Here is a 25,940-nt window from a genome sequence, read left to right on the forward strand (position 1 = left end):
CTCGGACCTTCATATCACCTGTTCTCTGTCCTGCCCGTGTTTCAGTCTTCCTCCTCCCCTGCTTCTGTGCGGTGTGTCCAGCAGTGTCAGGTTTAGCAGGCTTTCTGAGGCTCCATTGTGAGGCTCGCCTCGTCTCGTCCCCTCATCAGTCACCTGCCTGCTACCCTGACATTGTTCTGTCAACTGTTTTCATGAATATTTAAATGGTGGCTTTGACAAGGTCTTACTTAGTGCCATTGTACTAAAGAAAGAGTGTGTAACAAAAGAGGACATGTGGTGCAGTGGAGACTGAATATCTAGCGACAATAATCCCTGTCTGTCAGCCGGTCAGCCAGCCACAGTAATAACACATTGTGCTGTGATGTTTCAGGGCCGGAAATAAACATTTTTTAATCAAAGGCTATTTTCTATCTCTTTCTATCACTTTCTATCTATATCCATCCGTCTCGCCGTCTAGCTCTACCTGTTGTACCTGATTGTAATTTACTCTGCTGTCCTGCTCTACCTGTCTTTCTGTGGCATTTTCACCTTGCTTTTCTGCATAGAAAGCAGTCAATCACATGTCATAAAATGGTAAAAACACATTCCTGAATTTAGTCAGGAGTCACCTGATGCAGGAAGGAAATATGCTCTCATGCTGCCCCCTGCTGTTTGAAACCACCCCTCCTCCTATTTAAATCAATAGTGTATTATTTTCAAAGATATTTTATTAGTTATTTTCTTCCTTGTGCGTATGCTACATGTGACTCTTGTTATACATACCTGACCCAGTGAGGGTCTCAGCAACACCATATCAGAGACATGGGTCTGTGAAACTGGTCAAATGAAGCCAGTCCTGTCTAGATTTTGTTCATTTCCTGAGAGACAGTTCAGAGAACACGAGCCTCTCAGCAGAGACCTCCACTGGCCAGACATCAGACAGGTTTCCTGTCCTTCTAGCAGGAGGTTCATCTGTCTGCCTCTTTGATGTCAGATTCTTTGGATCCAGCTGCAATAGTGTGTGATTAGTTTCTGTGCCTTATCATTTCATCAGTTTTTCAAGTGCAGTTGTGGTTGAAGCCTTCACTTTAAATGCTTTTGACCCCCTAATATACTCGGGCAACTCTGACTCTGTAGATTGATGTGCAAACTTCTTTCCCTGTGTTAGAGAGGACATGGCGTCCAGCTCCACATTCACTCTGGAGGACAGTGCCATCTGCCTCACCTCGGAGCAGAGCACTATGGACGTGGACATAGACCGCGATGATGGATCTGTTCTCGATGTCTACTTGGTGAGTTGTCGTTACCTTTGTGCCACTCTATTTGTGGTCTCAGCTGACCATCACACTGGTCTAGGTGTAGGTGTTGGGAAGTCCAGTTTCTCTGTTTAAATATTAGTTTGTATCACCTGTGCCTATGCATATTTAGCTTCCACAAATTTTGGAATCATCTCATCTCCTACTTCCACACTGTTTTCCTGTTAGGGTCGTGTTCACATTACTCTTAGCAAGAACTTTTTACTTCTGTCAGATGTCATCTTCTGTTACATACGGTACCACCACATTCTGCGTTTGCTGAGATTGATCCTTTCCTTCCCTTTCCTTTCTTCTGCCCTACAGTGAAAAGAGCAGCTTTACGACCTTCATTTCCTCCTGCGTTTTACTCCTGCCAATCATCAGACAATCGCCGCACTCCACTGGACAGGCCGCACTGGCCTTTTGACTCCACTTCCAGCGCTGCTAGATCCACTTTGCCACTTGTATTGCCAAAACATAAAAAGGACCGAGAGGCTCCACTGGTGATGGACTAAAAAGAAGACACCAACAGAATCACAGCGATGGACATCCGCAGGAATCACGACATTCCATCGTACTGTAATAATGTGATGAACATTAGGCTGAATTGAGTGCCGCTTCTTAGAGCATGTGTCAGCGCAGTGCCATTAAGTTTTATATATGTAGAGTATGCTATTTTCATGGCCTACACAAAGATATAAACAGTTAGAATAAAGTATATATGAAGAGAAAATAGATACACAGCATACTTTTCTTTTAAACGTTTCTTTCTGCTGACCAGAAAGAAATGACTGATGATTTCAAAATTTGCAGCTGCTTTTAGTTGCTGGTTGGATGAAAAATGTTTACAGTGAATTTACGGTGGCACCTCGGTCCCCGATGACGGCGTCACGGGAGCGGACACAAGCCAGCTTGTAGCCGCAGCCGGCGCGGACAAGGAGAGATTCATATGAACGGACTGATTCAGTGAACAGACTCTTTGATGATTCACAAGTCACCAAGGCCGAACGCAGACTGTGACGCGGTTAAGGTGGCCGCCTTATCCTGGCTGCGGCCGGCTGTTTGTGCTGCTCTGAGAGGAACCCAAAACTTCAGACGCACTGGCAGAGGGGCTGCTGTAAAGTGCAGTGAGAGACGAAAGCCCGAGTTACTGGATCTTGGATGATGCGGAGAGCAGAAGGACGACGCACTCGCTCTTGATAAAACGGCACTTTCGATGTTGGTTATGATTACTGTAAGAAATATTTTTCTCTGAGGACGTTTGGTTTTAGGTGGGTGGGCTACCTGACGTAAGCACAGATTTGGATGAGTGAATATGCACATTTTTTTTTTTTTTTTTTTTTTTACATATGCACACCTCTGTAAGTCATTGCTAGTACATGTACACAGAGACAATGAAGGACTATTGTAGATCATTTTGATGTGGAGCTACTAGTTTCGTGAGGTTTGTGTCATGACTGAAGATGCTTTTACTCAGGATATCCTTTGATACTGAATAAGCGTGTCCTCTTGAAGAAGTTATGAGGCCCGACTTGGACACTTTGAAGCTGTCTGATAGCTCTTCATCAAGACCACATCCAAACTTGTGTTGTTGAATTCCAAGATCACACCTGTGTCAGTTGAGACCATAATTTATTATATAAATCTCAATAACTTTACCATTTGCTGAAAAAAAAATATTTTAATCGCTGAATGTAAAGACAATGTGTATTTATATATAGAGACTCCTATAAATAAACTGCTGAAATTCAGTGTCTGTCTTTGCTTAGTCATACTTGGATCAAGCTAAAGGTATTGAACTGTACCATCTCTTTATGAGTAATCCCAAGAATTGAGAGTTTTATCAAGTGGCGTTGCTCTAAGACAGTACACCGTGCTCCTTTCTGTTGTGTAACAATTTTAATTTACAGAACATTGTCAAATTGCATTACATTTAGTGCAAATAATAACACTTCTGATGTACAACTTAGAAATATACAAAGTGTGTAGATTCCTTGACAAAATATCAAAATTAAAAACGCTAAATGCATTCTTCAGCTGATGTTGCTTATAGATCTTTCCTCTTCTAAATCATCAGCAAAACAATTATCCAGATCCTTTCTAACCTCTGACCCCTTAGACTAAGAATCTGATTGGAGGATTCTCAACCATACACATCTACTGATTGCAAAACTCCCAACTTTAGATGACAGAAAACACAATCTAGAGTAAATAAAAATCTTGAGGTAAGATGATGTGAAATGCTGACCCTTACCCCCACTTCATTTCAGTGTCTGTTGATAAATGCACATCTGGTGGCTGTACAGTAGAGATGGCCAGGATTTTTATGGTCCATCCTGGTGTCTAAGGCATTTTTGGGGGCGATTTATCAGTCAAAGGGCAGGGAGGGCACTGCTTTGTACTGTACGGCATTGTGAAATGTAATGTTACAGTATGACTGAGGGCGTGGGGGTGTAGATGATATCCCAATCAACATCTGTTCGCCTTATCCTGAAAAGCAGCAGCAGGACTCGTGTTAGCCCTGGGCACACACTGTAGTGAGGCATTTAATTTACAAAACTTACACTCGTGATTTGGACATAACAGTTCCTCACTGCTTCATCAGGGGCTGACATGGGGGGAAAAAAAAGAGAACCTGGGGCATAGAAAATTCACCCACCGATCTCTCAATGAAAGAGAGGTTAACCTTGTATCAGACGCTGTGGTTGGTCGATTGAAAATGTCTGTCAAAGACCATGTGACACATGGGGGGCACAGACAGGTACACGCTAACAAAGGACCACAACTTAGCGTCTATAGACCACAATCACCTACATCACACAGATATCCAATTATTGATGTTCAATTCAACGGTCAAAAATATTGCCCAACAAGAGTAAATTAGACTTATCGACTGCTATTTATCTCCCGCTAATTTCCTACACCCATTATTGTCATCAAATTCAAGCCTTTAACAGTCAGTTCACATTTCTCACACTGGCAAACTCAAACTCAAAACCTATTCTGTTCTTCTCTGTACAATACGTTGTGTCCATAGTACTCTCTGAAAGTTACTTTATAACAATCTAGAAATATAAAGATTTCCGAGAAAAACATGTTCAAAGCTTTAGGCTCTGACCCTCCATCAAACTACAAAGGGAGTCATCACTAGAGGGACAGGAGAAGGCAAGAAAGAGGAGATACTGTACCACACCTCATCACTGCTTTCCCTGTCAGTATGATCTGTTTTCCTCTCATGGTAGCAACTTTAGCAGCAAGACAAGAAGCTGTGATACTAGTGATTAAAGCAAACCCAAGTCAAGAAGTATGTAATCATAAGAAATGTACAAAACAATTTACAAAAAAAAAGCAAATAATTGGTAACAACGATTCAAAAACCACTTAAGAAATCCTTGAATTTACATACAAATGTATATCCATGGCCAGCAGATGATGTTAAAGTCATTAATGTGGCTGGGATGACAACTACTGATGGATTAAAGACGTAAGCCAGTCTTTTCTATACATCAGTGTCCTCGGGGACATCCTGGATGGCATGGTATCCTGGGTAATGTAGTCTGAATACGCATTCTAATTGACAGGTGAATGGGTCATGTAGTCAATGAGAGCCTGTTCAATGTTGAGAAAAGTAGTCTCTCCAAAGGGCAATCTCCGCCCTCCACACACTTGAAACAAGAAGAGGGATGATAAAAAGTTAATATCACTAACATTAAGAAAACAAAAATTTAAAAGACTTTAAAAGCCCATATGCTAACTGTTTTTACAGCTCCATATGACAGATAAAGCAACAGCCAAGGATTTTATTGTCCATTAACAGTGCATTGAATATTTCAGCCTTTCAGTACCTATCTACCTACCATGCAACGGAGGATGCAATAGACTTGGGAGGTTAGTTGCTTGTGAAGTTGTAAAAGAGGATGTGTTGGCGTTGTTGGTTACCTCTTTATGTTTAGAAGAGGATGGGCTTTCCAACAGTTTTCTCCTGGACGTAGGAGGTGAAGCGTTTGAGGAACTTGGGGTACTCCCTCTTGGCCACGGCTCTGAGGACCGAGGCTGGGGCCCAGCCACCCGGGTTCACTGCAGCCAGACACAGAAATTATCAGAAAACAATGAAACTGACATATGATAAAGCTGTTACTCAGTCATCCCACAGTATACAGGTTCAGTACCTGGACACTCTGTTCTTACTTTGTCAACACATAACGGGAAATAATGTTTAGGTATTTGCAGTGGAGGCCAGTGGCATAAGAGATACAGGCAGCAGTTTGGGTGCCCTCTAGTAAGAGGCAGGGATGGAAAACTTTTCCCCCCTCAAACTCCCATGACCTTCCCTCAGGCTCCACTAACACTACAGTCTACAGCTGGCTCAGGGAGCCTTCAGCAGCACCGCCCCACGTCTCAGCCTGCTGGCCCACAGGAGGTCTAGACTGAGTTCAACATAACCAGCACCATAAAGGCAGGCACACACACACACACACACACACAGTGTTACCCAGGTTAATAGTTCACACAGCTGCAAGTTGTTCGATATGCACAAAGACAGCATGATATAACATGGTTGTAATTAATAATTTGAGAATTAGTTTTGGGACATGACCCGTGTTGAGTGACAAGGGCGAATGCATGATCGGTGATTGGCAAACAACTTTGACTTGCGGCTATTTCAAGATGGGTTCAGCAGCTCCAGTTTTCGCATTTAAATAAGTCATAAGAATTTTATTGTCCACCTTGCTAACTTCATCCAACACTATAGACTTCATATTTGCCAACTCAGGTAAAAGTCTGGGCATTGTTTATTCGAACTGGCATGAGCTGAGCTCTCTAAGGGCTTTGCAGCAAAAATCTTGTTTTATAATTTTCATAAATGTAAAGTTTCTTATCCAGTTTGCCAATGCACTGGTTTTAATATTTGCATTCAGATTGAAAGTGTAAGTTAGAGTGACCAGGGATATCATTAACGCTCTGTCTCCTCCATAGCTGCAGGGAAAAATTCAGCGGGTCTTACTTGTATGGGTAGGTTATGGCTTGGGTAAAGTGAGATTTAGTTTTGGCATTTAGTTTTGATGTCAATAGTAAGGCCCGATATGATCAGACGGATAATGTTACAGAGGCTTTGTGCTGCGGCCCACTGCATGATCTCGCCTCGGGCACCAATGACAGGACCACTACTGCTTATATGAGGTTGATCAATGATTAGGTTAGAGCAGCACTTACCGTTGGCAACGTAGGTGATCTTACAGAGGATGTTGTCTCTGCTGATCTCCTTATCGCCCTCTGGTGGGCTGACCAGCGTCTGGCAGATCATAGCAACATTGATTTTGGCACGAACACACCGGTTGGTGGGCTGGAGGTTAAACAAAGTTGAGGTTAGTGGGAAGCTCAGTGAAGAGTTAAGAGGTTCCTAATGCAAATCATGCCCACACCCGCCCCATAGCTCATTACCGCTGATTTGCCATAGAGTGACAGAGATTGCAATGTTTAAAATCTCCCTTGCTTTTTCCCTATTGAAATATTTGAGGTTAAGGCTTTATTTGGAGAGCTGAGAGAAATCAGTACAAAGTACTGTAGTTATGTACTGCTAATGCAGTTACAGTAAACTTACAAGGGCGTTGTCATGGTCCACAGAGAAGTTGCAGACCAGCCACGTGTCGGGATCGTTCTCATTGGTTGCCAGGATCTTCCTGATGGCTGATAGATAGAGCACGTCTCTCTGAGAGGCAGGCCACACTCTCTGAAACACAACCACTGGCAGTCAGGTGCAAATCAAGTAGGCAGCAGAATTTTATTGGGTCACATTTACAGCAACTTTTCAGCATCGTTTCAACCACAGTGAAGTCAACTTACCTTGTGCGTCTGGTAGACTATGACGGCATTATCTGAGAGCGTTTCCACTACGTTGAAGTTTTCAATGGTGGCTGTGGGAGGAAAAGTTTAGTCAGGTCCATGACATGCAGACAGAAAGAGCAAAATATCTAAAACAACAGCTTTGTATCAGTGGTGTAGTTTTAACAATATGAGAACACTGATATTTGATGACTGGCAATGCCTCATGGTGATGGATGAAGCCGTAGACTTACTCTCCCAGTCCAATCGAACAGCCGTGTCCCAGAAGTAGTGGCAGACCTCGTGTCCCGTCACCCCTTTTACAGCGTGTGTAGCTTTGAGAGGGTCCAGGACGATACCATTCTCCTCCACCTCCCTCCTGTATACCTGTTACACACACACAGTGCATAGAGTTCGAGACAGAGCAACAACTTGACAAATCATATTAGTAATATGAACATAATTACAAGGTCTCTACATAACATGTGTTCTTGGTGGAAATCAATAAAGAAAAACACTACATTTCAGACCCTCTTAATTCTACTAGGCAAAGAGGTTGATCATTTGAGTTTCCACTTTAAAAAAAAAAAAAAAAAGTACTTTGCCACACTTCTTTTTAAAAAAAGTACTTTGCCACACTTCTAAGTAAAATTTCAAGTAACTTAATATTTTCACGAGTAGCTGGCAAATGGAAAAAGCGCTACTGCTGCAAACAAAGTAACTTATAAAAAGTTAGCAGTGAACAAGCCATAAATATTCACAGCTAACAATCAAGGGCAATGAATCGTGAATAGTTTCTCTCCTCACCTTCATCTCTCCCTCCTCTATTACCAGCTGCCAGTTGGCATCTCCACCCATATCCTGAAGAGAGTAGGTCATATGATTCTGCACCATCTCCTCCACCTAAGAGACAGACAGATATTCATTAACTTAGGGCGTTAGTGTTTCAAACGTTTGTCTTTTTGCATCAGCCTCAGCCAGAACATGTTTTGCATGGGATACATGGTTGGGGAGAGAAAGAGTGTGAATACCATGCAGTAGGGATGATACGCTCAAGGCAAATGTGTTCTTTATAGTCTTGAGCTATCAACACACGTAGGTGCTGATATTACATTTCAGAGGTTTTGATTATGTAACTGGAGTCATAGAAACACTTTTTTTGGCCTCAGAATATTCTGAATTTCCTAAGAAAATGCATCTGAAACAACTGAGCAGTGACCAAATATGGCTCTCAGTGAAACTATGGAAGTTGCATAACAATAATGATAAAAGACCTGAGCCTGCTTGAGGGTTTTATTCAACATCCCCACAATGCATCAAGGACACAGTGCATAGCCTGCTTGGATACATGCCTACTCATGCTGACGAAGACACAGAGGGAAGGTATTAGAAAGGGTGGAGGCGCAAGTAAAGAGGCTTCACTAGAATCCAGTCATGCAGCATCTGCTGAGCTCAGCATCAACTGTTTTCCCCACACCAGTGGTATGAAACCCATTATGTGATGAAGACAGTTAGTTAGTCAGTCACTCCAGGAACTTCACATTTTGCCATTTCAATGTTTTTTTCTTGGTGTATTAAAAAATTCACCAAGGGCTCCAATATAAAGAAAAAGACATCTGTTTAATAGTCTATACAACTCACAGGAAAACCTTTAGTGAAATCCTGGAGAGACTGGTTAGTAGTCATTCGCATGCTATCTGCTCTCTCTGAAAAGCAGCGGGCATTAGCATCCCGCTGCACATACGGTAGGTAGATGGTGCTCTCTGATGACCAAGTACAGTACCTGGGCGCTGAATCTGTGAATGTCATCTGAGGCACTGACTAGTTCAACGGAAGACAGGGAGGAGGAATGGCTATGGGGCTGTACAGCAGAGAGGAGGATTGAAAGAGAAGGGAATGAGAAACAAAAGAAACAGAGAGGCGTGCCACCACAGGAGTGACAGTCCAGAAGACAGCACCATCACCTGTTAAAGCACCACTGCATGTAAAGACGTTACATATCTAGAAGCTCTCAAAATAGTACAAGCTGAAAAATGATTGAATGGGATAAAGGTGATGCATGCACACATTATGATTACAAGATATTGTCAGTGCAGATAAGTTTCAAGGCTTAATAGACATGTAACATTGCTTGTTGATTGATTGGTTACAGTATAAAGACTTCAGAGCAAGAATTATGGAAACATCAGAGACAACATATCAACCAGCTGAGTAGTGACAAGTTAGGATGAAACAGGATGGAAATAAGATCCATACTAAAGAGAAAATGAGAAATGAGCTGAGTACCTTGGTGGCAAATCGGTGTGTACCGATGGTGGAGTAGACGTCTCCAGGAGGAACGGGAGTTAGTCGAGGTATCCTGACCTTCTCTGACTGGCACTGAGGGACAGAGAATAAGAGTTTGGTCAGAATGAGAAGAGACACTGAGGTACAGAGAAAGGCAACGTCTGTGTATTTATGTCATTACACAAAACTCTGTCTGCTTTGTCTTATTGAGAGAGAGAGAGCAAAAGAGAGAGAGAGAGAGAGAGAGAGAGAGAGAGAGAGAGAGAGAGAGAGAGAGAGAGAGAGAGAGAGAGAGAGAGAGAGAGAGACAGAGAGAGAGAGAGAGAGAGAGAGAGAGAGACACACACACAACGAGAAAGAGATTTTAGTATGGTTTATGGACTGTGTATGGACTGTCTAATAAAACTCATGTGTAATGCCTATACCCATCCAAACAGAACAGGATGGTTTGAGTGTGCAGATAAAGGTCTTGACCACACCTGCTCCTCTATCTTGTCCTGTCTGTCCAGAGCAGCTTCCACAGCATCGAAGAACTCATCCTCATTGATCAGGCTGTTGGGCCCCTCCTGTGGAAAGGCAAATGTTGTCAGCAACACAGGAATGCAGAGTAAATAACCTTGACCAAGGTGCAGCACGATGATATAAATGGACTCGCTCGGACAGTCAAGACATGAGTCTATCTAGTCGTTTATAATCCATTTAGTTTATCTAATTTCATCTTGCCTCGTAGTCTGGGCCTCCGTAGTGTGACTTTTTCTTCAGTTCGTTCATGGCAGATTTGTAGGCATCCTCCACCCTTCTCCTCTTCTCCAGCTCCTGAAAACACAGAGAGAGCAGTACAGTCATTATGAGTCCATTATGAGTTACTGTACTTAAAGAACGAATAACAGCAACAATACGCATGTGAATAGACACACCTATTAAAACATCTGTGTTGCGTCTAAAACTAATCCTCTACATTCAGATAATGAAAAGCAGGATGGTGTTACAGAGTTGGAGAATATTTCCACTCCAGTGACGATGCTCCTTCCATCAGAACTCAGATTACTGCTGATAAACAGTCTGCTATAAAAAGGGGAAGACCAGAGGTTCAATCCTGACCCTGTTCTGGCAGTCTGATTCCTACTTATTCATGTTCAGGGCTGTTCATCTGTACACAGTGAACTATGGGCCTACAAGTCACAAACAATCAAACAAACCGCCACACCATTGGGCTGTGTCTGCCACTCAAACAGGTTTAACCTCACAATGTCTCATACGCCGCCAGAGGCAAATACACACACACTTCAGACAACTGAAGCTGGGAACAACAGGCTGCTCCTATACAATGGAGAACTGTAGAAGCTGGATTATCTTCCAGTGTCAGAGCTGCTCGCCATGCCCCACTTTGAAGCACAGAAACCTGGCCAACCAGCCAGAGAACTTGCCCTCTTATCAAGATAGTGACAAAAAGCAAGAGCAAAGGAATCCTAATACAACAGAATCTGTAATGCAGACTTAATTCAACTGAAACCAACAGCAACTCAGCACAAGAAGCATTTTACATTTCAGATGATATTCATTCATTCATTCACATTCCAATAAGATAAAGCCTGTGACTTGAAGCAATTGTGGCTGAGGAGTATGTTAAAATACAAAACAATAGTGTTTTCTAGAAAATAACTACTTGGAGGGAAAAAGGGAACAGGAGGGGCCAATGAAGTAAAACAAAATGTAAAGGAAGCTCCAGATGCACAAGACTAGGGACAAAAAAAAACAAAAAAACCTGAGGAGGTCCTGTTGCCAGCTGTGTCTGACTGACAGACAGACAGACAGACAGACAGACAGACAGACAGACAGACAGACAGACAGACAGACAGACAGACAGACAGACAGACAGACAGACAGACAGACAGACAGACAGACAGACAGACAGACAGACAGACAGACAGACAGACAGACAGACAGACAGACAGACACCTACTGTGAAGAAGAGGCTGCAGGTCTGTAGTGGGATCCAGCTCTTCTGTGTTTGCTGTTTGAGCACCTCTCTCCTCCACTGTAGTGAAGGCTTCCAGAAACTGCACCAAGAGGTCCGGGCAGTCATTTTCTAATTCACTCTCTGTACAAGTACGCTTGTGTCTGTCTTCTTCAGCTGAATGTGTGTCGCTCGACTCTTTTTTCTCTCCCTAATCCACATCAGCAGCTAAACTGCAGACACATAACTACACACAAATGAAGCCTGGGTAGTTGCAATCTAAACAAACTGAAAGCTCTTCCTGACTTTTGTACATTTTAGGGTTGGGCAGAAAGGCTTGACAACCAAAAAAAAAAAAACTGGTTTGGCAACATCAGCTGTGCTGATCAGGATAAGCATGCGGAGCTTTCAAGCCCAAAGAGAGGCACACCACTCTCTGGATAGAGAGCACAATCAATGAATGACAGAGTGCTGTGGGAATTCCAATCATTCTGACTAAAAAAAACAAGAGATCAATAAACCACGGTTAAGAAGTCGTGTCTGATTTTCATTCTGTTGGACTAGGGGGACTTAGGGGGGTGTGGGCTCCCTGAGAGCTGACTGAGCACACATGCTCTTTTCAACAACACCCTGCTTTAGATCCACACCTGGGAGCTGCCCAGTTCAACCACAGTCTTCCATTGTTGACCAGTAGGCAGCTCTACTGGAGCAGCTGGGGGTTAAATGCCTTGCTAATGACAAAATTGTGTAAAAATAAAGCAGAAAAAGCAGAAAACATTTACTAATACACGGGATGTGATATAATAATCCTTTGTGCCACAAACAATGGCAAGCGTCCATACAGAAGCTCAAGAATAATGACTAATAAAAAGCATGTCTGAATTGCCACCGAAAGGAAAAAGGCTTAGCTAAGCGAACCGTTTCATTCATACAATTACAACTATTCAGTTGGTACAGATATTGTGTATTTGAGCTGTAATTCAGTTTGAGAGCCAACACCGAGAGATCACCAACTACCCTTTATAACACACTCCCTCGCCTTTTCAGTAATAAAGTCCCCATCATCTAGACTAGTATGAGTAGCTGACTGTTTGTATATAAACGATCATGTCTAGGCCATTCAGAATGTGTGTTGTGCCACAGCTTCATCGCCTGGAGGACGTACATTGAAACTCTAACCAACCTCTATCCAACCAACTCCATCAAGACAATGGAACGGGTAACACTTTATTTTCCGGGTCCGCAATTTCCTAATAATTTCCTTGAAAGGAACTGTTAATTTCTTAGGACGTTTCGTCTCTAGGAAATTATTAGGAAATTGTGGACACGGAAAGTAAAGCGTTACCACGGAATGCAACAAGTAACAACATAGCAACAACTAGCTTGAAGAGACCTGTGACGTTTCCACACAGCAGTGGCTGCTGCCACGCCCACTGAAGAAACTGCCTGCCAGTCACAGAGAGTGTCACTGTGTGAGTGACATTTATTTTGATCCGTGTGTGTGGAGTGAGCACATACCTTGTCCAGTCTCTTCTGCCAGCTGTCCTCTCGTTTGACCATCAGTTCGATGCAGTGGGACAGAGTTGACAGGATGCCTGCTGTGGTGGCCTTGAATGTAATGGCCTCGCCCTTGAAGTCAATACCGTTGATACCTTTGGGACTGGCAGGGGGAAACACTGGCACAAATACAAAGAAAGAATTAACCTGAATTAGCAGGGTGACAGCTGCCTCAAAAATACAGTTTTTAATATTCAAATTGTACTTGACTAGTATCTTTCCCAGGCCTGCCTGCCTGGGAAAGACAGATAGAATAAATATAGAGTAAACTATTGGTAATACAGTAGCTGTGGGTCGATGATGATAAACTCACATTTCTCTTTGCTGCCATTGTTGTTGTGAAGATAGTCGCCGTCGGGCCGTGTAGTGGTGGGGAAGTCATCTTCGTCCTCCTCCACTACTGGAAATACAACAACAGCAATCTTTCATCTATCTCAATCGATCTACCTCTTCACTGGTAAAGCCAATTATATATTAGACAGCTGTGATTCATTTAGACCTTTTATTGGCGGTACAGCTCATAGTGCAGAACTCAAAATCATTTATTTTTTTCCTTATTTAACAGGGACAGTGAGCACTTACACTGCCACAGATTTAGCAGATTGCTACTTTTCCTCAGTAGGACAGGTGCAGAGGGCACAATACCAAATTTCCAGCACAAGAGCAACATTCAGATTAAACTATAAGTTGATTTAAGCTACATAAGACAGCAAGTTCAATATGAAAGTGATTTTGAACGCTACAGAGAGGTTATGCCTCTGAAATTAAACACCCTACAAAGTGCCTTGTAAGTGAATATTGATTTGAGTTTCCTTTCCAATGGGTCTGTCCAACCACTCTCCCTCAACTCCCATACCAAGTGAAACAGGTAAAGAGGTCCTCATCTATAAGCCCTTTCCTTTGTCAATGAACATCAAGACAAATTCCTTCTTCCTTCCACACCGCTCCTAAAAATCTGATGTTTTTTTTTACATCAGGGTGCCATAGAACTGAGCACCAGATTAGATTTAAAAAAATGCAATCTTTTTGGCAAATAAATGTGTTTCTTACAGTATGTAAGCAGTGTAATATTGTATTATTAGAATAGTATGTTGCAACAGGCTACCTCTGTCTCTCTGAAACTCATCTTTGGAGACAGCGTCAGCGCAGGAGTCAAAGTATTTCTGCAGGGTGTCCACTTGTCTGCACAGAATGTCCCGGAAGGTCTCCATTTCCGCCAGCTTCTCACGCAAGCTGTGGCCCTTCTGAGCAGAGACAAATACAAATAAAGACATTGCGAAGAAACCAAAAGGGAAAGAGATTGACTGGGAATTATGTATGTCACGTATTTTTCTGATTCAGTTCTACAAAAGTGAATGCACAACGACACAGTTAAGAAAATGACTACACAAAAGTTATTACTGACAGATATACTGAACTTTGAGGGGGGTAGTAAGGGCATTCTGGGTTCTAACTCAACTTGGTCAGAGTTTGAATATATATTGACAGAAATACTTCAGAGATGGCAATGAGTTATGCAGTTTTACCTTGAAGGACGACGTGGATGTGGCAGACAAGGCGCTGGCCGCTGAGGTGAGGGACAACATGGAACCATGACGCCTCAGACTGGTTTCTGAACCATAACCCGACTCAGCCTGCACCCAGAGAGAGGGATGGGGGGGGGGTTCAAGCAAGGCAGGAAACGAGAGAGAGAGAGAGAGAGAGAGAGAGAGAGAGAGAGAGAGAGAGAGAGAGAGAGAGAGAGAGAGAGAGAGAGAGAGAGAGAGAGAGAGAGAGAGAGAGAGAGAGAGAGAGAGAGAGAGAGAGAGAGAGAGAGAGAGAGAGAGAGAGAGAGACAGAGAGAGAGACCAGAGGAGGTGGGAGTGCAGATGGAGGGAGAAATAGTGAAAGATGATGGTGGGAAAAAGTAACGGGAAAGAAAGGGGGAAAGAAGATACATGAGGAAAGGAGGGGGAAAGAGGGAGGACGGAGGGGGTGATAGATGATGGGGGAAGTGTGAGAGGAGAAAAATACATCAAGCAGTCAGCAATATAATTAGAAATTCTGTATCTCATAAAAAACAGTGAGAGACAGAGAGAGGGGAATCATTTCTAGCAGCTTGCATCGAGTAAGGCCAAACTAAATCAGAGCAGCACCAAAACCTAGACAGATAAACAGCCTGTAGAGAGGGACTGGGACTGACAAGTAGGCAAATATATCACACTAGGGTAGATGGGACACAGTGGAAATAAATCACACTGCATCCATAAGTGGACAGATCTAGGCTTGATTGTGACTCTATGAAGGCACATATGGGCCTAATAGGACATGCAGTGTGCCGTCCCCCTTGGCATTATGAAACAGATCTACGACCAGCCAGGCACTAGGGAGTGGCGAGGACTTCATTTGTTCTTTTAAAAGGCCAGCTAAAAGGCCACTGTGCAACGCTCAAGACTGCCAAGTCAGCAAATGCACAGAACTACAGATGTGTGTATGTGCACTCACACCCACCCATCAATCTACCCAGCCAACCCCCCCCCCCCTCTCCCCTCTCCACCCGCCACCCAGCCAACCCCCTCCCCACCCCACCCACACACACACAAAGCAAGTTATTCCTGTTTTTTCCACTTCCAACTGTTAGCAGTCATTTCATTGCGTCAGAGAGACAATAAATTTATGACGCAACATCTGAGCTCCAGACTCAAACACTGGAAAGATTCATGTGAAACAAGTAGCAGAGGCAATAATCTGGCATTCTTTTAACTGTGAATAGGGACCTTAACATGTTTGTAGTATGTTTGTAGTATGTTTTATTCAGCCTAAACCTACTCAGTTTTGGTCCTGGCCCTAGCCTCTAAGCTCCCTCCTAATTATAAAATGAACGCGCAGAGTAAATTCTGAGATCAACAATTGAGTATTGAGGAACAGTGAGCAGAGTGAGGAGGAAGTCGGGTGACAGACACGAGAGAACACACATACACATTCCTCTGGTGGAGGATCTTACGACACAGCAGAGCATGTACACTGACTACTGGTGGATAGCCAGAGGGCTGAGCGGTAGGAGTGTAAAGGTCCGGGTCCATGAACATAAAAAAGCTTCCTGGTTTGATGTTAATCTATTTTTCATAGCTCGCCCCTTTGTAATTTCTAAAAGTGTCAACAATGGGTGTGTTTACATGCACACAACACTTTGTTACTGTGATAATCAGATTAAAGAGATCATTTGATTAAAGCATTTACAGCATTTGAAGCAATGCGTTTTCCCACAATAACCAATTATCAAATAAATCCATGTAAAGCCGGGTTAAGTTAAGAATGTGACATGATGAGATTCAGCCAACGGCCATTTTGAGATGTCACATAAAACGAGTAGATTCTGTACAGTCCCATAGCAGAGTCGTGGATTTGCAACCTTCAGCTAGCTAGCTAAAAATGATCACAAAACACACTGTAAAAATACTAATATCAGACAAATTTCCTGTCAGACAGGGTATGAATTGTGACCATAAATTCCTTACATTTGGTAGGTAAGATATACATATTTACCATAGTATACATCTTTCTGAATACAAGAAGATGATTGCGGTAACTGTGTTAAAGTTTGCAGCTAAGGTGTGAAGATTCATATTTATAGTTAGAGTTAGAGTTAGAGTTTATACTCTAACAAAAAAAAAGAAAAAAAGATTATACTTCCTTTTATTAAGTAGATACTATTGCTCAATAAACAACAGACATGATTTGTAGAAAATGATGAATGAACTCAAATGTCTTCCCCCTAACTGACTGACTAGTATTTGTGTCTTGATACCTACAGTGCCATGGGGGGAAAAAATGCTCATTCACTTTTCCATTTTTTTCCTATTCTTTGCCGACGAGCACACAGGACACCTTGACTTAAGGCACTGAATGACACCATGCTTCGTTGAACTGTTTCTTTTATGTATTTTCCACTGTTGTCCTGCCTTTTGCCATGAACAAAATTGCGTGTAAGTGTTGTTGTTGTTGTTGTTGTTTTGTTTTTGTACTGTTGTGATTTTAATTGAGACCGAAGACAAATTTCCACATTGTGGACAATAAATGAAACTAACTAACTAACTAACTTAAGCTGTATTAGTCTCAGTGTTACCCTGATATACTAATTTCCTGCCACCACAACTCATCAAGTGTGTAAACAAACACACACACTGCACCAGATCTACTCCTGTGACCTTTTTTTGACACGTGCACATTTTAAAAAACTGAACGAAATCAGACTAATGTGTGCTAAATAAGATGGCTAAATAAATAATAGTTTGACCAGAAGTGTGCTAACCAAGTCATGCTTACATCGCTCATAACTCTTACTGTTTAAGATAATTAAGTAATTGATTTACATAACAATTGTAATCTCAGTATTGCCTTCATCAGATTAACATTATGAAATAATTTGTTGCTAGTTTGGACAGAGACGAAGAAGCAAAGCAACGCTGGAACTGCGATGAACTGATGGGACGAGAGGACATATTTGTGACAATCCCAGAGGCTGCCATCTTTATGCACCTGGTCCACACAGCCATGCAAACTAAACACCCACTCAAACACAACACATGAAATGTCATGTCATGCCCATAGCTTTGTGATGGTAATGAGGTTGTGCACGGTTGCTGACCATAACAACCACTATGTAGGCTATACATACACATCTCGGGATATTATTATTGCTGAAGAAATTAGCTATAGCTAGTCCAGAGCACAGTCATGCAGCCTCAGTTCAATTTCTGAAAGAGTGACTGATTTCTGACAAGGAGTGGCATGCAGCAGAGTACAATGCTAAAGCTAGTCCATCAGTGCTTCTAATGTGAACAACAGCAAGCATGCAGATGAAAATCCATTTACGCATGAAATGGAAAAGGGCTAAAATGGGTCATGTACCATCACTCATGTCACATCACTAGCATACTAATTGAAGACTGGTGAGTGACTGACTGAGCTAGCAGCATGCCAACATGCTAGAAGCCCACCATTCGGCCATTCCAGCAGCCAAAGCAGAACAGGGCACTGCTGCAGTCCTGACGGCTCGCTGGCCCCAGCATGGCCCCGACGCTCCCCCAACACTCTGACAATTCACAGGTTTAAATCCAGTACTCCCGTTTCCCTGGACACACCTCACTGAGGAACAAAAGGGAAGAAGAGGAGGTGGAGAAGAAAAGCCATACAGGCTCAGCTCAGCCCGTGAAGAAAAAGAAAGCAGAAATAAGAGGGGAAAGGGAGGAAGAAAAATGCTAAGTAGTCATTTGGTCCGGAGGAGTCGGAGGAAAGGAAGGCACTGGCTGCTCCACGAATCAGGAGAGACAGAGACGGAGACTGAGCCGAACGAAAGAGTCCTGCTGTTCCTCGGCGGAGCGAAGCAGGTCTGCTTTCAGTCAGTTCTCGCGCAGGCACACATACAGAGTCAGACACACACTCCATCTTGCTGCTTACATATATCAACAGACCACACACCCTGATATGTGAAACCTTTTCATCTTGTTGTCCATCTTTATGTCTGGCATCCATAATTGATGTTAGCAAGGAACGGTGACGCTGTGTGTGTGAGAGAGACAGAAATAATGGGTGCACGCATGTATTAGAGACAGCCACTGTCTATGTCCAGGGCTGTTTGTGTAACAAAGCAGCAAAGTGCCAACTGGGTGGGTGAGTGAAGCAGGCTAGCTTGTGAAAATGACAGAACAGATGAGAGAGAGAGAGAAACAGAGAAAGAGAACAGATGAGAGAGAGAGAGAAACAGAGAGAGAGAGAGAGAGAGAGAGAGAGAGAGAGAGACAGTGTGTGAAAGAGAGAGAGTGGGAGGGAGAGAGCAACATTTGTCTGGATCTTCTGCTTTTCTTCTATATCTCTGTCTCTCTTCTTATCGTTTCTTATTCTGATTTGCTGAAATTCACCTGTAAAGCATGATCTGGGTCAATACAGTGTGCAGGCTGAGCCAACAACCAGCCTGACAAAGGGGTGGAAATACTAAGAGAATATATGTGGGGACTTCCCCCTATCCTTCACATATAACCCCTCTTTTGGGACTGAATGGAACAGTCCTCTTGGTATCAGCAAGAGTTTATGTGTCCCCCTTGATTTGTGCTGCTGTGTGGAATGGCTGATAAAAAAACATGCATTATTCATCAAGAGCTGCACTGTCCCCATCTAGCACGACTTATTCCACCTACACAAACACTCCCACACACAGAAACACACACAGACTCACACAAAAAGTGTTCATATTATCAATATGCAAATGATGGTTGTTGGCCTTTGCAATGTTGCTCACAAGAGAGGTTTAAAAGCTGTCATCATGACTTGTTTGACCCTGATTAAATCAAATTTAAAGTGGTTAGACACCAACTCATCCACTTCAACTCAGTTTGAACAAAGTATGACACTGGTACTGAAAATGTCACCACCACCCCGCCTCCAAAAGTCATTTACTGAAGTTAAATGAAGCTACACAATCTACATTTGACTTAATCGTCCACTAGAGTTTGGCGATTAGACAAATAAATCAGGGATTAGTGATGAATCCATCAACGTTGGAAAGTCCCTTGCCGATTTAAATTACTTACTATTTGGTAATATAAGCTACACACTATTTAGGCAAAAGGTTGCAGAATTAGATTTAGAATTATCTGTCCAAAGAATCAGAGATGATAACATTTTCCACCCTGTGTTTCTGATGAGATTATTTTCAGCATTGGGAGTGGAAAAGACTACAACTAATGTGTAGATCAATGTTTACAGGCCAAGACCAGACCAGACCTCCAGAGTACACAAACATACTACTTCTACAACGGGTCTACCAGTCCAAATAACACCACACACACACACTCACAATTGTAAATTTATACTAAGCAGCAGAAAGGTGATGCTAGATCCTAAGCTACACTGGTTCACGTCTTCTTACGTTCTCACACAATGAATAAAATAGAATCTAAGCGATAGACATCTAGGCCAACTAACATGCAAGTCCCTCTCTGTCCAGATGGGAGCAGTGCAGACACAGTCACCTACCCCAGTGCTGCAGGTAGTGCTGCATTAGCCTCTAGCTTTCTGAGGTTACTGTAGGACAGAGTCCAGACATAACCCTGAAATTATCACACACTGCCGTTAATGGGCTAGAGACCTGCGGTCACTCACACTCAGCTCACAGGCCAACACCCAGTGCCACTGGGCCAAAACTAACTTCAGTACTGGATAGGAGAAACTGATCAAAATTCACAAAAAAGCATTTAATTCTTCAAGGATCGTGCATTTGTGTAGGTCTCTCAGACATACACAAAAGAAAAATAAAATTTTAGCTTGTCTGGGCCTGCAAGCTTCTGGATTTTTTTCAGAATCTGGATCCCTTGATAGTCAAATTATACAGGAATTCATCACTTTGCATATCCACCTGTAGTGCACACATATTTCTTACTCTCTCCCACACACAGATTTCACCACAAGACCCAGATATCAAGCAACTACGCAGTGTATTGGCATCACCAATTCACCCACAATCACAGTTAATCACGCCTGTGTACTGTCTGTAGAGTTTTCTCTAACAGTATAAGCACTGCAAGAAGAATAAAATCAGGACTAGATAAATGGATAATTAGCTCAATAGTTACCAAAGCCACCACTTGACAAACCACAGCTAATTTTTCTTTAGGGGTGCAAGTCAAGACAAGGCTGGTACAACATCTTTAACCAGACTTTTTGCCTCGAACCATAGGCCAAGATTACACTTAATACACTGAACGTGTTAATCTCTGATGGAAATTCATTCATGGCAAATGCGAAAATGTGTTGTTGTTGCATCATGTTGCAGATGCAATTCAGTTGTTGCATGAGTTGGATTTATCCTACAGATACATTGATAATGCACACAGATCTTAACTCTCTTAGGTTTTTGTGATGAAAACATTTTGTTGTTTGTCAATGTTGCCATAAAAATGTCTGTAGTAATGCTACAATCCATAACCACAACTGATTAGCTTCATCTAAACATGTTTGAGTCATGGGATCCTGGCGTGGAATTCTGCACATAGTTTGCAGCAACATAAATGCATTACGGATTAAGCGTGATCCCGGCCTTAGTGTAATGCACTTCTGACTGAAAAGACAAAAGCTCTGACTAATAATTATACATACAGACACACAAACTATCACAGCAAACGCATTAGCCTAAATATGACCTATGCCACAGTAGCTATCTAAACTACAGCACTTCTCTAGTAAGCCAGGAAGACAAAGCCAACGCATTTTGCAGACTTTATGTTGGGACACCACACATCATCGACTAGATGTTTACATAGAGTGTGCAGCTGCTGGGTATCTGATGACAAGGGATACCCCCACCTCAACTTCTCACTCCTCAGATTCCCCACATTCCCAGGGTGAGGGGTTGAGACCTTGTCACATTCCCGAATCCCTGTCCCACCCCACCCAACATACCAGATAGCTCCCTGTCTAGTCCAAGCAACACCCTGGCCCCACATCACCCTTGGAAACAGAATACCTAACAAGGTGAATAATGTAGCAAATAATATGGTTTCAATCCCGCTTAATGGACAATAAGGTTAACTTACGACTCAAGACCTTCTAAATTGACATTACATGGCACAAGACAGTGGGTGTTGATTCCAGGTACCAAACAAACCAAAAAATCCATGACCATGTCTGGGAATGGATTCAGACAAACTGAGGGTTTGTAGTATACATTTATTTATCAGGCCTATTCAATTCACTTACCTGCAGCTAGGCACAATTCCTATGTGTAACTTGAGCTAACAGAGAGCACGAGAAAGTCTGTATGACAGGCAAAACCACCAGGGGACAAGGAAGCCGGTGAGACAGATCCAGATACTCTCCGATGAAGAAAGAGAGCCCTCTCACACTCACCCTGTGCAGCTCTATCGACTCAATCCACTGGAGTCTGTGCTCGGGGTCTTCGGCTCTGAGGTACCAAACGCTGTCATTCACGCTGATGTCAAAACGACACTCGTCGAACTCGTGAGGCTGCAGAGAGAAGACAGGGTTCATGAATAGTAATGAAACAGAATATAGGAGCGATGTCAGCATGTAATATTGACAACCACAATCTGATGAGGCAAATATCTGTATTTGCATGCTAAAATACAAGAAACTCAATGTAATATTCTCTCCATTTCAGAATGAAAACATTGAGGAATCAGAGTAATAAGCCGGCTATAAAGCCTCTATAGTCCTCTGTCTGTTCATGACGTTGGCTGAACTAGCAATGACACATTCTTGACACACATGGATTCCATCAGTCACAGAAAGGCCTCTGCCACACAATAAACAGGAATTTTAATTAGAAACTGATGTCTATATGTCTGCAGGCGCGACCTCCAGCAACTCCCACAGAGCTGTGGAAAAGACCAAAGATTCTTCCAGTGTGCCTTCCCCTGAACCTGGGTTGTCTTAACCCATCCTCCTACTATTGGGCCAAATGTCCCTCCCCCGTTCTGCACTGTACCCCACCCAGCTCCCACTACTGACCGCCTTAGGAATCCAAGCACGTGCACCAAGAATTCCCCTGTTTCCTCTAAGATTGGAATTTGACCACAGCACTGAGGAGAGGTCTGCTCTGCAGTGAAGTAAGACAGCGTTGCTTCTCCTCCTCGTTTTCCTCTCCAGTAGCACCAAGCTGCTCTGTCAGCTGACATAACCTCATGTTGCCTGAGTTTAATTAGATTTGCTGAATGACACTCATGCGCTGTTTTATTTGTTGCCACTGACAACAGCAACACACACTCCCCAGCTCTGAACACCAACTGCTAGCCTGCATAATTTAATGCAACATTAACTTTACACACCAACGCTAGTTTTCGATTTCACAAGCTGAGTAATATCTGGGATGCTGGTGAGGGCAAGTGGTTTTCTCCAACCCTTTAGTAGTGCTTTCTATTACAGTCACCAACAACCTCAGAGTACAAGTTTCACTTCAGAGACAGGTGTAACGTTTGCATCTCCCTCCAAACTTTCACTATTAGGAGGGTGATACACACAAACCTCAGGTCCAACCGGCCATTACGCCCTAAATACATAGGCTACTGTTCACTCAGAGAATCCTATTCTATCCAACTGTGCTGTATCAGACACGGCCCATAAACCTTTGCTTTACAATCCAGTTTATAACTCTTCCTTTCTGCCTGGAATGTTCTCCTTCTCCTTGAGTAAGCACTACTTCAGACTGATACTGTACATGCCAATGCTGCGGCGGCTGTCTTCTGTGCCTAAGACTAATGCATCATCGGTGTTAATGGAAAGAGCTGGTTATCCCTCAAAGACTTGGGTGTGTCAGTTGAAATAAGGGACATCATGGACTCTATCTTTCCACTACCTAAGATCTATCTTGAGACTTGCGTGTATGTACATGTGCGTTTCTGTTTTTTTTGCACAACAATGTAGTATTTACAACTGGAACAAAGTTGGTCTAGTAGTTGACTAACAAAACTGATATCAATAAACTGACTGCGTATCGAAATATAACTGAAGGAGTTGGTCAACAGCAAAACATCAAAGCATAGACAGAAGCTTGCACTGATGTGACAGTTTGATACTATTTGATTTCCTTCTTGGCCCAAGGTAGGAATTTTCAGACAGTTACATTTCCTACATATTTATCAATCATAAGATGACAGTCTGGTGTGTGTCTGCAGCCACACAGCGAATAACAGACTGATGTTAAGCAAGAGGAGAAGCAGAGGCTTGTTTCCACATTCCTGAGCCCTCATACCGCAGTCTCCTTAGACAGCATTGGCTTTAGATATTTGGGAAGAAGGGAGAGGCAGTGAGCCGTGGCTGTGTGGGTCATACTGCTCTGATTATTAGTAAGGGAGTGCAATCAAACTGGGTATGCTGTTAGTTAGGCTGCTGTAACAAAATTACAAAACACCCAGGCTTTCATGGAGCTCCACTTAGGCCTGCACAAACACAGGAACTGGCATAATGCTCTCTCAAAAGACCACGTTCACTTCAGGGAACTAACTTATTGTAACCTCTCATGTTGTGATTTTAATCCAATTCTGGGTCATTTAATCCTATTGAACAAATCACAGTAAAACCATTTGTTTGGCCTCTGTACTGGGTGGCGGCATACTTAGAGAGAATGGTGAATATTTAACCAGGGTGTGGGATTTCAGCTTATCTGCCCAACAGGAGAGGCCTGCATGGGGAGAATACAGGTCCAATCGCCAGAAACAGAAGCACAGAACAAAGACTAACAGTATGCGGTCCGAGCTTAAATTACAACAAGAGGAAACAAACGATTTCAAGTATCCTGTGAAATAACTATCATGGGGCAAGAGTTTTCAGTGTGTGCTCAAAAGACTACTGACACAAGAATGCCCTGGTCTGCTAAACTACAGGTCTCTATCCTAACTGTGATCTAAACAACCTCATTACTGGTTAATCTTTACCTTTCTATCTTTGAGAAACATGGATTCAAGGAACACAAGTCCACCTTCATGCTAATAACAGGGAAAGAGAAGATCAAAACACTGTGTGACCTGCTGGAGAGGTAACTCGACTCCCAAAGCACTGATGCAGAAAATGAAGGCTTTCACAGTGCCCCGTCTCATTTGCTCTGACTCACTGAAATGCTGAAAAGGCATTCAACTCACTCTGCTTTCTGTTAGTGCATTACATATCAGTAGAGTGATAGCCTTTCCTCATTCTGTGGCAAATACTTACTGTGATGACAGCCTTGCTGAGGCAGAGAGAGCCCCTGCAGCCGTACTCCCGTTCATCCTCTGACTTGTAGTAGCTCAAAGTGTTATTTTTCAGCACCACCCATCGGTCCTGCCATCCGTGTATATAGTTTGTCCACTGTAAACACAGAAGATGTAGGACAAACAATTAGCTGGACTGCACTGGGCAATTTGTTTGTCTGCTGGGAATTACTTCAAATAAATGGTGCAGCTCAACAGCAGTGATGTTCACCTGGAAATTGTCGTAAATGAACTGTAGTGGTGGTAGTAGTAGGTAGCTAAAACAGCAATTTCTAGCATCACACAACCTCATTAAACAAGCAAATTGGTTCACCGACCTTGCTTAGGACGCCTCCGAGCTCCACAGGCTGAGCAGATTCTGGATCCACATCCTCATCTGACCCGGACGATGAACTCTTTTCAGACATTTAGTTGCAAACGCTTCAAAGCAAACTTTAACGAGCTTTAATCAGTGAACCGAGCAAGTTAGCTTAGAATAGATCAAATGCGTCACGGTCGAACCCGTTATTACCGTTTTAAACGAACTAATTGTGCATAAACAGTGCAGCAAACATTAGCTGGATAACGTAATCAATCTTTGGTCGTTTGATGGACTTCAACCTAGCTGTCTTGTAGCTAGCTAGTCTGTAGTTGACAGGTTGAGTCTCAACTTCTCGATTTTGCGGGCTTTGTTTTGAAACTGATGGCGATTACGAATCAGACTAGCTAGCTAGCGTTAGCTGTCAAACGACGCAACTGGCTAACTTAAACAAGCAACTTGCGATTGTAACATTGTTAACGTTAGCTAACTTAGCAGTCGATTACGCAAAATAGTCGGTGATAGGGAAGGCCTTCGTATTAACACTGCATCCTCAACTTCAAGCCACGAATGACGATCAACGCATTGTATCGGTGATCTGGTTCCGCAGTTTAGTTAGCACTAGCGAATGAGCTGACTAGCTTGTCTTCATTCGGGTTGGAGAAGCCGCAGCCACGCTTCAATGTATATCAGGGATTTGGACTGAGCTACGTCAAGCCAACAGCACATAACCCGAATGAGGCCGGAAGTCATGCGATTTTGCCTTCAAAACAAAAGCGTAAACTTTGTCACTTGGTGAAAAAGGATTAAGCAAATAATTGCGAGTTGAAATCGACTAAAACATGTCAAAAAATTAGGATATTTATTTAAGGATAACTTACTACATATTTCTCCGTAAATACATTATTTATTTTCACTCTGATATTTTGAATAATTCAGAAAACATAAGGGATAAGGGATTTATGTTGGACAAAATTACCGGAAGCAGTATTTTTTTTATTCTGGCT

General features: G+C 42.7%; 1 protein-coding gene across 3 annotated transcripts; it reads right to left on the reverse strand.

Annotated features, from left to right (window-relative positions):
* Nucleotides 1-4,801: 4,801 nt before the first annotated feature.
* LOC139661456 (ceramide transfer protein) lies at nt 4,802-25,611 on the reverse strand. 3 transcript variants are annotated; one of them, XM_071539883.1, is made up of 18 exons: nt 24,953-25,611; nt 24,598-24,732; nt 21,781-21,897; nt 14,424-14,531; nt 14,003-14,141; nt 13,211-13,297; nt 12,859-13,016; nt 10,107-10,199; nt 9,863-9,949; nt 9,384-9,476; nt 8,881-8,958; nt 7,905-8,000; nt 7,352-7,484; nt 7,119-7,189; nt 6,877-7,005; nt 6,489-6,618; nt 5,214-5,351; nt 4,802-4,939 (listed from the first exon to the last, which is right to left on the reverse strand). In XM_071539883.1, the coding sequence occupies exons 1-17, from the start codon at nt 25,040-25,042 to the stop codon at nt 5,224-5,226; spliced, it is 1,872 nt and encodes a 623-aa protein (XP_071395984.1). In that variant the 5' UTR covers nt 25,043-25,611; the 3' UTR covers nt 4,802-4,939; nt 5,214-5,223. The 3 variants fall into 3 exon arrangements, with proteins under 3 accessions (XP_071395984.1, XP_071395986.1, XP_071395985.1); XM_071539885.1 differs by lacking the exon at nt 8,881-8,958 and having other exon boundaries at nt 14,003-14,138; XM_071539884.1 differs by lacking the exon at nt 8,881-8,958.
* Nucleotides 25,612-25,940: the final 329 nt, after the last annotated feature.

This window comes from Centroberyx affinis, unplaced genomic scaffold, assembly GCF_046629955.1.
Source record: "Centroberyx affinis isolate AG114_WGS23_722 - 3 ecotype Tasmania unplaced genomic scaffold, CSIRO-AGI_Caff_v1 ptg003531l_1, whole genome shotgun sequence".
Taxonomy (NCBI): Eukaryota; Metazoa; Chordata; class Actinopteri; order Beryciformes; family Berycidae; genus Centroberyx; species Centroberyx affinis.

Excerpts from the sequence above, each read along its gene's own strand:
- LOC139661456 (XM_071539883.1), bottom strand. The coding sequence starts at position 25,042 with ATGTCTGAAAAGAGTTCATCGTCCGGGTCAGATGAGGATGTGGATCCA. Across the intron at positions 14,142-14,423 it reads CATCCACGTCGTCCTTCAAG|AAGGGCCACAGCTTGCGTGA; the intron begins GTAAAACTGCAT and ends GTCTCTGCTCAG. Across the intron at positions 13,298-14,002 it reads TGAGTTTCAGAGAGACAGAG|TAGTGGAGGAGGACGAAGAT; the intron begins GTAGCCTGTTGC and ends TTGTATTTCCAG.